The sequence below is a fragment of the Sphaerodactylus townsendi genome, linkage group LG11, assembly GCF_021028975.2.
Source record: "Sphaerodactylus townsendi isolate TG3544 linkage group LG11, MPM_Stown_v2.3, whole genome shotgun sequence".
NCBI classification, from domain to species: Eukaryota; Metazoa; Chordata; class Lepidosauria; order Squamata; family Sphaerodactylidae; genus Sphaerodactylus; species Sphaerodactylus townsendi.
The window spans coordinates 4408631-4421650 of NC_059435.1; the positions used below are offsets into that span (position 1 = coordinate 4408631).

Genomic DNA, 13020 nt, shown 5'->3' on the forward strand with positions numbered 1-13020 from the left:
CTGTTGAGTGTGCAGAGGCCAATCATATGACCTTCCCAGGACATACTATAAGAGAAGAGGACGCCCAGATTGCAAAACTTATTAACCTGCTCCATTACATGGCCATCCACATTCGAGGGGAAATGGCCAGATGGAACACATTTACAAAATACTACAACCTTAGTGTATGCCCATTCTTATTGCTTTACAAATAAATATAATAGGTGCAAAATAATGCTTGTTTATTCCTTCCTTCCTTCCTTCCTCTATATTTCGCTTCCACCAGGAATTTAATTCTAAATCCCCTGAAGTAGTGTGTCCAACCTTTAAAGCAGTGGTGGCAAACCTATGGCACGGGTGCCAGAGGTGGCACTCAAGGCCTACTCTGTGGAGCGCATGGCGCCAAAACAGAGTTGCCGCACTTGCCACTTCGCATGTACAATTATTGGGCTGCAGGGCTCAATTATTAACATTAAACCCTGAAGACCTGGTTAGTTTTGGGGAAGCAGTGTAAGGTAACCTTGTTGTTCGGTACCATTAGAAACCCCACTGGTTACACAAATGCGAAGAAGAACTAAAATCGGCTCCTTACCTGTGAGAATACTTAAGCTCAGTTGCTGGCAATCGAGCGCTTTGGCGCAATCTGAGTAAACCTTCCTCCTAGGGTAAGGCCAGATTCCACCCATTGGAAGAGTTGCGGTTGCCGCGTAGCTTCAAGCAAAGCCACTGACTATCATTAAAGTTACTCCCGAATAGCGCGCCACACCTTGGAGCCAAAGCGTTTTTCTAAACTTCCAAAACCTCAGTATATTCAGGTTAAACTATCGCATTAGGTATTTGGCACTTTGCGATAGATAGAGTGGGTTTTGGAGTTTACCACAGTTTGGGCACTTTCGGGTCTCAAAAAGGTTAAGCCCACATCACTTAGCTTCTTTAAAGCAATTTCAGAGGGCTATGTGGTCCTGTGGAAAATTACTAGTATAGGATTCTAGATTACATTTAATAAATTAAAATGCTCTTTATCTTAAAGGTTTCAAGAAATAATTCACAACAAATAAAACAGAGGCAACCACTTCTGCTGAGGTAACTTTAGCCCCTTCAGCACAGCAAATGTATAACTAGTTGCAGGAACCCATTTTCCTGTTTTCCTGTTCACATGCATCTGTGCAGGCAGCAATTGGGGCCCATGGGAAAAATTTGGGTTGCTATCGCACCTTCACACAGAGACACATCTATTTTTAAAAAATTAATTCCAACCCATGCTTTGCTGTGAAGGCATGCACAAAGGAACCCCCACAGCCATGCCAATGTCCCACGATATAAGAACATAAGAACAAGCCAGCTGGATCAGACCAGAGTCCATCTAGTCCAGCTCTCTGCTACTCGCAGTGGCCCACCAGGTGCCTTTGGGAGCTCACCTGCATGATCGCTAAAGAAAGCAATGGCGCTTCTGGGCGCGGCTGTTGCTCCTGATCACAAATCCTGGTCTGTTAAGGCATTTTGCAATCTCAGATCAAAGAGGATCAAGATTGGTAGCCATAAATCGACTTCTCCTCCATAAATCTGTCCAAGCCCCTTTTAAAGCTAATTGTTTATATGATATGACCACATCTACACAGATGCAAGCCACACACACAAAAAAAATTAAAGGAAAAGGGAGGCAAATAAATTGCCTCCTGCCTGGCCATTCGCTTGCTCGCTGCTGTAACCTGGGATTTTTAAAAAGACTTGCTAGCTTAGCTTTTTTCAAAAAACCCGGATTGGGGGAAATAACGGAGCAGACTCGTCGCTTTGGGGGTGGGATCTGCGCAAAGTCCCCCCAACTGGGTTTTTAGCGTCCTACACCCATGTTTATTGGCCTGTGCTAACGCGGTCTCTCACTTTACATCAATCCACTCTGTCACTGCTCTTTGGCAGTTCTACACCTCATATAACACTACAGGTTTAGTACAGGCAGCTTCTCTCCCATTCCATCTTCCGCGCTTTGGGTGATTGTTGTCTCTCTCCCAAGTTTTACACCCTCTGACTTGCTCTCAGTCCAGCACAGACTCCACAGGCACTCTCCAGTGTCAATCATCCATCTCATTCGCTCATCCCCTTTTCACCCCACCTTCCTTCTACAACTGACCTCTTATTTTTAAAAAACCACAACATTTTAAGCATAAGCATAAGCATTTTATTGTCATTGTGCACACACAATGAAATTTACAGCAGCATTCCTCGATGCACACAATTCAAGACTCATACCCCACCCGCACTTTCCCCTTCCTCCACCCATCCCCACACAGCCCCAAACACATCAACATGAAGCCGCGGAGTTCAGCATCGCCACAGCTCTAGAGTAGAAGCTGTCTCTAAGCCTCTTTGTCCTAGTCTTGATAGACCTGTATCGTTACATGAAGTTTTTTTGATAATTTATATTTAAGGGCTCTTGAGAAGAAAACAGAAACACGCTCAGTAGATGTCAACCCACAGGAAATTGAAATCAACATGGCATCATCTGCATAGAACAGAAGTAAAATAAGTGTCTGGGACAAATGAGAAGACAGGGGATTTTGTGTTCTTGAAATGTTTTAGTTTTTAGCTCAGCTGTAGTGACCAGGCTGCTGCTGAGTATTGTTGTTTAAGTAACTTATCACAGTGCAGCGTTAGCATTCTAGTAGCATATAATGAGAAATAATAACCACATTAGTACATTTGTTTAGTTCTTGCAAACTTTTCTGCAGAGTCAAGAAAGACAATGTAATATATACATAGCCTAGAGTTTTTTTTCTCTGTCATGTATAATTAGGCTTTTCTAAAAAAAGGGGGGCTTGGACTAGGATTGATGGAGGAGAAATTGCGATTTTATGGCTACCCAATCTTGATCCCTCTTTGATCTGGAGATTGCGAAATGCCCTTTAACAGTCCAGGGTGCTTTCGGGGAGCAACAGCATGAAGGCCACCTCGCTTTTTTCTCCCCATCACTGCATGCGTGGAGCTCCCAATGGCACCTGGTGGGCCACTGCGAGTAGCAGAGAGCTGGACTAGATGGACTCTGGTCTGATCCAGCTGGCTTGTTCTTATGTTCTTATCTCCCAGGTTTCCTGTTGTAAGCTAGACAGGCTGCCTTTTTAAATATTTGGGGACTGTCCCTGAAATTCACATTATATTCCCCTTGTTATTATTTAAATCTATATATTTAGACTATGAAAACAAGATTAGAGCCCCCCCCCCCCCACAAACCGCCACACACAAACAAACCATAACCTAATTGCTGGCATAGCAGACTTCTATTCAGAGTCCTCTCTTTTTAATGGGATATTGGCCATTCTATTTGTTTTTTTCAAAAAAAAAGAAAAGAAAGAAAACTTTCTTCCTGTATGTCTGCAACTGTCAAACTAATTTAGCATGACTTTTATGCAGAAAGCATTTTAAACCATTCCAGTGCTGCATGCAATTATGCTCTGGGTGTTTGGGAAAATAGCATAAACACATTTTACTCAAGTTTCTGAGTGGTGTCCAAAGGAAAAGCCTCTGATTCATTTCGTCTCTTTCCTTCATCACAAAGTCCTCAAAATCCTAAATTGCTTCCCTTTTCCTTATTCTAGCAACCATTGATTTGACAGTAAAATGCATAAACATAGCTTTGATTTTTGTACTTGCAATTCAAAAGAAAAGAAAGTAGAGGGAAGGTTTGTTTTATCACACGCTATTCCCTCCACCCCTTGAAAGCCTGAAAAATTGATATTGTATGCGTTGGGGAAGTTGAAGAATGAGAGTTATAAACAAAGACTAAACTGTCAAATAGATAAAAAGAGAAGTGGAAGGCTCCTGCAAAGAATTGTGGGAGGGGAGGGAAAATCAAATTGGATATTCCCTTTCTCCCTCCTTCTGTAAGCTTCAGGATGTTTGCACTCAGATAACTGCCCTTCTTCTATATGTATTGTAGAAGGAAAGGCTTTCCAGGCGGAATCACTGGGGTAGCTGTATTGGTTTCGAGGCTGTAGAGGGCCGTGTTCTAGCAGCATTCTCTCCTCCTGATGCCCAGCCACAGATGCAAGCGAAAGCGTCAGGAGAGAATGCTGCTTAATGGCTACATACCGCCTTAACTGGAAACCACACACCCTAACCTTCTACTCTCTTTTGCCACCCGAGGAGGGGAAGCTGGTCCGAGGGTGCAGAAGGAGATTTACAGAAAACCCACACAATGGCGTGGAGTAAAATTCGGCCACAGCTGTTTTATTGGTGTGCTGGCAGAAGGAAGCGGAGGTGCATCATAGGGGACGGAGCTAGCGCTGGACAGCACGTCTGCTCTCCCCCAGTGACCACTGGGTAGCACACCTGCTTTCCCCTAGTAATAACTTTCCCCCAGCCCGATGCATGGGGAAGAAACACCAATGCCCAGAACAGCAAGATAGTGGGAGAGCGTCCTGGAAACTTGGCCTCTGGATGAACTCCCCTTGCTGCCAGGGACACAAGCCACCAGCAGCCCCCACCTAGGCATGTGGTTCCTGGACTCGTTTCACACCCCAGACCTCTTATAGAGGCTCCAACCAAATGGGGAGGGCCGGCACCTCCTCCCCTGAACAGATTAGTCCCCATGCACAACCCGCCAGGCTGTGACAGATGAAATGCAAACAACAACAACAATCACTGTAAACAGAATGCCAACAACAAAAAAACTCAGACCTGCAAAGGGGGGGGGGGGCGGATGGGAGAAGCTGTCGGCACTTGGGTGAGAAAAGGTGTGGGACGATCCGGCCTGCCCATATAAGGTCATGGCCCCGCCTCCTCTAGGCTGTCACTCACTTGCGCCGGCAATTGGGCAGCCCAGCCCCATGCTGGGCTGGATGCTGGCGCTGAGTCTGCTCCTCACCTACTTACCACCCCAGGCATCAACGGCGGCCAAAGTAAATCTCAGTCGTTCTTTCTTTTTTCTTTTAACTGATTCTCAACTACAATCAACATTCAATGGATCCAAGAGCCACCAAGCCATTGGGAGGATGGGTGTTAATTTATAAAACATATATTTCCACATACATGGGGAATACCATACATACATACAGACAGACAGACAGACAGACAGACAGACAGACAGACAGACAGACAGACAGACAGACAGCCTTTAATGGCATCATTCAACAAAATAGTTTACAACCAGTCACAAGCCTTTATTGGCATAAAATAAACATACAAAATCAGCATACAAAATTTCTGGCTCCATTATTGCCTCACGAAAATTATAGACACTGGTAGATTGCTAAAATACTAAATACTAAAAGTATATACATGGTCCCTTCGCTGTAACTATAGGACATTCCTTCCAGCTAAAGTTAACTCCGCCACCAAATTTAAATGTCATCGGATACTGACAGAAGCTAGTAAAATTTACTGCTGGCTATATGTGGTCATAATACATAGACATTGGTTGGTATTCATCCCTATAGACCGAGGAGTCAGGAATATAGAGACTCTCTCAGAATCATTTCAGGAACTGGTCCCATCAGCCTCTGTCAGCACATGGCTGGTAGGGGCTGATGAAGCTGGGACTGTAGTTCCTGAACCTGGTATTCGTGTTGGAAAGCCGCAGGTTCCTACCCCTGATCTAGACTTTCACGTCTATTATTGTTAGCAGAAATTTTGCTACGCCATTCTACTATCACACTGTAGGATCCATGTTGTTCAAAAGCATAGGTATCTTAAGAGCATCAGTTAGATTGTTATACAGAAATGGGATAAGTGCAGATTGTGACGCATTTCTGATTTTTACCAAACCTTTTACACAATGTGAAAAGAGAGGGTATGATCAGAGGAATTGTCTCCACCTGGACCCATATTGCAATGGACATAGCCTCCTCTGTTTATCAATTTGTTGATATCTGCCATAGAGCAGCATAGAAGGCATTAGGATTGAATCTGGCCAGTGTTAAAAGCTCTTCTTAATTTAGGGGTTGGTGGGATCCACTGTAGAAATAAAGGAATTGGCCATGTGGTCCTTGTTCGAATTGGAATAGAAAAGCAGGGGTCGGGGGGGGAACCACGTTTTCCTGCGCTGAGCTGTTATCATATCCCGATACTCTTGTTCTAATAGCTTAGTTTTCAAGCAGCTATATGCTTCTGATAGGGAAAGAGGGACTAACGACTCTAATGAAAAGCCAAGAGTGTTGATTTTTCCCTCAACTAGTTTCAGCCACCTAGAATTTGCATAGTCGGAAAGCATGAGGTGTAACAAACTGGAGTGATCCTGCAGATAGTGGATACGTAGCCAGTATCTGACAGTTCTCAGCCAGGCCATCGTGGCATATGATATTTGCCCGATAGTTTACAACCAGAATAACATTATAATAGAATAATACAGCTCCAATTAACCACCATTTAATATAAAATCTTTCCTTTGTGGAAGTACCAATTATATCAACCAAAAACTTGGCAACTAGTTCAGAAAAATCCTGATTAGAGTCAACCAAAAAATGTCATCTGTCATATCCAGGTTAGAAGATGGGAACAATACTAGATGCTTATGCCTTAAATATACCCTATTTGGGAATACCGTGAGTATGTAGAAACTCCAAACTTGTCTGCAGTTGGAGTGATTTTATTATCTTCGTGATAATTACATGGGCCTTCCACTTCATTTGTAGGAGTGACAGAGGAACAGAGGTGGAGCTTCCACGGAGTAGCCTGGGGACAAAGGCCCCAGGCAGCCGCCGTTTATTCACATGGGGAGCGGAAAATCGCCCCCCACACGGCCACACCCCTGCCCAGAAATTGTGCCCCCCCCAAATATCCAACTCCCATCTTTTGGATAACTGTATGATAGAGGTTTAAGTGGTGCAGAGAAAGACTGTAGAAAATAACAAGGCTATACCAGCCACTAAGGGAAAAAATTAAAGTCAATGCCAATGATCAAGGAAAGTAAACAAAATATTTTTTCATAACTCAGCTAAAAATTCCCTGCATGTTTCACCAACAGATTTTTCAGAGAACTCTGTCATATAATATTCAGAGTGTAATAGTTTAGTTAAAATTATGTAAATAAATGAAAAATTAAAAAAACAAATTTCAATTTTTACACTTTACTATTAACCAGGGCCACCTGGGGATGGGGCGGTATACTAAAATTGAACAAATAAAAAATAAAAGTATAATTGGTAGAATTTATTCTGTCCTTAAGACTGCATGAAGGAAAATGGGGGGTGGGGGGTAGAGAAACTCCCCATGGGTGACAAAGATAGGGAAAATGTCCAGCAGCCGACAGGTTTTTGGCTCAGTTTAAAAAGTATATTTCTTCTGCCTAGATGAGCATTACAAACTTGCTAGCCTTTTAGTGTTCCTTCAATAACAGTTCAAGATCAGTAGTAGCTGCCAATGGAAGGACCTTTGTATATACCAGTGTTTAGTTGATGCAGTGTCTCTCTATCTTACATAAGCTGATGCAGTTCCAGTTGACTTGCAGAGAAAAGTAAAGCCACCTTCTCATTATGGATGGTTCCAGATATGCCCCCTTGCCGTTCCTGGAAAAATTTCCCAGCTCCCACTGCCAAGGGGTCTTCAACAAAAACGCAGGGGAGAAGGATAGGCAATTCCTTGGTGATCCTGTAGGGGTGAGCCAGCCTAACCCAGCAGGGCCTCAGACAGAGCACAGGAATGCCTGCGCCATCTGCTGCCCTCTGGGCAGGTGCGCTCACCCGTCACAAGACCCCCATGACTCACAGTCACAAGATGTCCTGGACAAAGGGACAAAATGTGCATTCCCCCAGGTATGGATTAGGCCCAGACAGGAACGTTTCCTCCCGCACGTACGCAGCCCCTATGAGTCATGTACTGTACAATATTCTCCCACTCTCCCGCCTTCATGAAAACCCTAATAAAAGGTGCCAGGGACCAGAGCTCGGCAGATTAGCCAGATCCACGGATCATGCAGACTAGCCGCTGGCTTCTCTCCACCGGATGATATCGCTGCGTCCCGCCTATTCCTTGCGCCGACAGTAACGACTTCAGATCCAATTGTCCAGAAGGACAAACTACCATAGTTCTCAAACTTAATGTATATATGGATAACTTAGAATTGTGGAATTTGGGATTCAAAGCTGTCTCTTTCAAATTGTTTTCAACTTGTCCCAAATGCATCCTGGAATATTTATTCATTGATTTTATTTATTTAAAACATTTCCCGGCAGTCTACAGCATGAAAGGCATACAACATAAATTAATCCCTTTATTGGATATCCCAGGGTGGCCAACCTATGGCGCTCCAGATGTTCATGGACTACAATTCTCATCAGCCCCTGCCATGCTGACAGGGTCATAGGTTGGCCACCCCTGGGAGATACCATATTAGATGAAAGGTTATGGATGATATAAAGAGCACTGTAAAAACACTCTGCCTCTGAGTTTTTTGTTCATTTTTGTTAAGATTTAATAAATATGTGTACAAATTTGCACCTTTGTTAAAACCAACTTATATACTGCTCAAGAATACCACCTTAAATGGAGAGATCCATGGCAGAGTTTGTTCTTAGCATTCATGAGATCTCACATGCAGTTCCTGGCATTTACACTCAAAAGACCTTGGTTGGCACAGTTACAACGGACGATTTCTGAGCTAGATGGACCACCGGGAAGTTTCAAGGGCTCTCCTCCTGCCCAGCTTGCAATCCCTTTAAACCCGAAGCCGTCTTCTGATTTTCCATGATGGTGACATTTAGAATTGATGAGGGAGTGTTTGTCTGACCCAGCTTTCTCCTAGTCTCCCACACAGGGGCAGATTCTGCATGGGCCAAAAACAGCTGTGTGGAAACGGTGTAAATCCTTTTACATCGTTTTAAACCTTTTCACACCATTTCCACACTGTTGTTTTTGGCCCGTGCGGAATCTGCCCTGGGTCAGTCCATGTTCCAGTACCAGGCAGCAGCCTTCCGAGTGAGTGACCGGCTCTCTCTTCTCTTCCAGTTTCGCCTGGTTGTAAAGACAGCACTGAAATTACTCCTTGTTTTTGTGGAGTATACAGAATCCAATGCGCCCCTCCTCATCCAAGCTGTGTCCATTGTAGATGAAAAAAGAGGTGAGTCACTAATACTGCATAGTCTGTGATATGAAGGGGGGAAAGGGTACCCATGCCGAGAGGGGGGGGACTCTAGAAGGATTACGCTCTGGGTGAAGGAAGACTGGCATTTCTTGTTCAGTGACTCCAGATGTGAATCCGCATTCAGACCATTTAGGACAGATGTGCCAAACGATGAATGACGCTGATCGGGAGTTTGTTCGAGTGCTTGGTATTCCATGTGTTGTCCGGTCACTGCTGCAGTCTGTTGTCCGGTCACTGCTGCAGTCTGTTGTCCGGTCACTGCTGCAGTCAAACGTGCTGCTGTTCCCACATTTCCTGGCCACCCCTTTTGCGATTTTGCCATCAAGTGGTTGAAGAAATAATAGCGACCGAACATAATCACAGTCACCTGAACTTGTGCACGCATTTTCAGGTGCTCTACATCATAGGTGTCAAACTCGCAGCCCTCCAGATGTTATGGACTACAGTTCCCATCATCCCCTGCCAGCATCATGCCAACAGGGGATGATGGGAACTGTAGTCCATAACATCTGGAGGGCCGTGAGTTTGACACCTGTGCTCTACATGATCAGTTAGGCAGCCCAGACATGTGGAATGCTACTGGGAAGATGAACAAGGAGAGCCATGGGTGCATGTTAAAGAACAGTCTGGCCACACTCAATGGACCACGTGGGCAGTGTCTCTTATATTTTGGCTGGCACACATTTCCAGAATGAATGAAACCTGAGAGCAGTTGTTTTCAGGGGAAGCTGAATGTGTCTCCTAAAATGTCTGTTGTTACTAATACAAGTATTTCTGGGAGGAGTCATACTTTAAGTCAACAGTCATAACTTTAAATCATGACTTAAGTCATGACTAGGAGGAGTCATACTTTAAGTAGAGTTTATGCACATGGTTTCAGATCTTGAAATACAAATGTCTGGTACTTGACCAGAGTTAGGCTGGTCCAAGGTAGAATCCATAGGAAAAGCTTTTCTGTTTCCCTACCTCTACAGCTATGGCGTGGGTTTATTAATAGCCCACCACCAAGCAGCGCAAGTCACACATTATTTGGAAAAAGTTATTTTCCTCTTCTCTACAGAGATTGGTTGAAGGCCAAGCTAGCCTAATCTCGTAAGATCTCAGAAGCTTAGCCTGGTAAGCCCTGGTTCATATTTGGACAGGCAGCCTCCAAGGAATACTAAGGTTGTGATGCAGAGGCAGATAGTGGCATACTTCCTCTGAACATTTCTTGTACATCAAGGGTGGCCAACCTATGGTGCTCCAGATGTTCATGGACTACCTGATGGCAGGGACTGATGGGAATTGTAGTCCATGAACATCTGTTGCACCATAGCAGCAGTGGCGTGGGAGGTTAAGAGCTTGTGTATCTAATCTGGAGGAACCGGGTTTGATTCCCAGCTCTGCCGCCTGAGCTGTGGAGGCTTATCTGGGGAATTCAGATTAGCCTGTGCACTCCCACACACGCCAGCTGGGTGATCTTGGGCTAGTCACAGCTTCTTGGAGCTCTCTCAGCCCCACCCACCTCACAGGGTGTTTGTTGTGAGGGGGGAAGGGCAAGGAGATTGTAAGCCCCTTCGAGTCTCCTGCAGGAGAGAAAGGGTGGATATAAATCCAAACTCTTCTTCTTCTTCTCATAGGTTGGCCACCCCTATCCTACATGGTTGCCATAAGTCAGTTGTGACTTGATGGCACAAACAAAAATAGTTACTCCAAAATGACTAATTCCTCCAAGTTTTTAATTCATAAAATTCCTTGTACATTGGTGGCACTACATAAAATAACAAAGATAACAGGGTAGACCCTCCTGCTCTGTGTTCAATGAAGCCTTTCCTTGTTCAGTTGGTCTAAACAGATGTCTGAGTCAGCTGTTAGAGATCTGCACTTTTTCTTTCTCCACCTCGCTTCATCTTGAGCCTGAGCAAACTTCGCTTTGATTCACAGCCTGCGACCCAAAACACAGACAGAATCTCCACATTCATCATGTCTTCAAGACATCAGCATGCAGCGCAACAAAGTGGCTTGCGCATGATTTATTTTGGAAATAGAGGCATGGTTATGAGTATTTAAGAAGGAAGAGGAAGTTGCCATGGGTGTTGTGGGCTTCCTATTGAAAATATTCCCAGCTGTGGATGAGAATTGCTACTGTTAAAGAGATACTTTATGCTATGTTGCTACTATTATATGTCAGTCTCATTAAGGGAAAACTTAGAAGGGGAGAACATGAGTGAGCCGTCAGATGTCTTCACAGTTGTTATACTTGGGGCATTAGTTCCACTTACATTTACAGTAGACATCTGTGTTTGGGTGAAATTTGAACTCCTGGAGATACAGAAATGCCTGTGATTTCTTTTTCACTGGGTAGCTTAGAATCACAGAGGGAGGAGAGAAGGCAAAAGTGTAAATGGAGAGAATACAGCCCTTGGTCCACCCAGGGCAGGACTCAGGTTGGCAGTGGCTGCCCAGGGCCTTAGGCTGAGGTCTTTCACATCACCTGCTGCTGCATCCTTTTAACCTGAGATGCCGCAGTCTGAATTTGGGATGCCAGGCAGAGGCGGTTCCACTGAACAACCCCTCCCAGAATAAAAAAAACCCCTTCAACACTGATATACTTTAGTTGTGGATCTAGTATTCAGTTTTCATTTGGCAGGAGTGTGCAGGCACAGTGAGAGCCAGCTTGGTATAGTGGTGAAGAAGAAGAAGAAGAAGAAGGAGGAGGAGGAGGAGGAGGAGGAGGAGGAGGAGTTTGGATTTATATCCCCCCTTTCTCTCCTGCAGGAGACTCAAAGGGGCTGACAATCTCCTTGCCCTTCCCCTCTCACAACAAACACCCTGTGAGGTAGGTGGGGCTGAGAGAGCTCAGAAGAACTGTGACTAGCCCAAGGTCACCCAGCTGGCATGTGTGGGAGTGTACAGGCTAATCTGAATTCCCCAGATAAGCCTCCACAGCTCAGGCCGCAGAGCTGGGAATCAAACCCGGTTCCTCCAGATTAGATACACGAGCTCTTAACCTCCTACGCCACTGCTTAAGAGCAGTGGACTCTAAACTGGAGAACAGGGTTCAATTCCCCACGCCACATGAACGGTCGACTCTTATCTGGAGAACTGGCTTTGTTGCCTCACTCTGGGTGACCTTGGGCTAGTCACTGGAAGCCTACTGGGTGACCTTGGGCTAGTCACAGTTCTTCAGAACTCTGCCAGCCCTACCTTTCTCACAAGGTGTGCCTGCTCTGGGTATGTCAGAACTCCTCTGCACAGACAACAAAACAATTGACAGTTCAAAGAGTTTTATTGCTACAAGCAGAAAGAAGGCAAAAGTCTGTTTTGAGGAACACTCTCAGAACAGCAGACAATATACTTCAATGCCCCCCCCCCACGTGAGAAGTTCCAAAGCAAAATATTCTCTATAACTAGCTGCCAAGGTTACATAGGCAGACTGAGCAAGATAAGACACCTGTGGGAAGCAACAGCACAGAACAGCAAAGCACAGCAATATCCCAGCAGCCTCCCATCCCCCGTGGTACCCATCCTGACATTCCACCCCTCCTGGCTTGCTTGGGCATGCGCGATGGAACGCCTTTATTAATTTGGGGGTTCGAACATCTTCAGATTAAACCCATTCAACATGCCCAGGTTCAAATCCTTTCCAAAACACCAAATACTGCAAGTGTTTGCGGTACAAGCAAGAGTCCAGAACCTCCTGGATTTCGTAATGTTGCTATCTCCATCAATCATCAGAGGAGATGGGGCAGATATAGGATGCCATGCATCGGGAGCCGGGGCCTCTTTTAGGAGACTGCTATGAAACACAAGATGTGTTTTACGTAAGGCTTTGGGTAGTTCAAGTTGCACAGTTACATCATTGATCACACGAATCACTTTAAAAGGTCCGATATACTTATGGCCCAGCTTAGTGTATCTGTGAATGTCTCGCAGATTCTTTATAGAGATGCACAACGTCTCCCACACTCAAAGTGAACCTTTTTCGGTGT

The 13020-nt window shown here is 44.9% G+C and overlaps 1 protein-coding gene across 1 annotated transcript in view; it reads left to right on the forward strand.

The window, feature by feature from the left end:
* Nucleotides 1–13020, forward strand: part of FHOD3 (formin homology 2 domain containing 3) — a 372798-nt gene that overhangs the window by 238602 nt on the left and 121176 nt on the right. Inside the window, 1 exon segment of the mRNA XM_048511340.1 lies at nt 8914–9025. Coding sequence (XP_048367297.1) covers nt 8914–9025 — 112 coding nt within the window.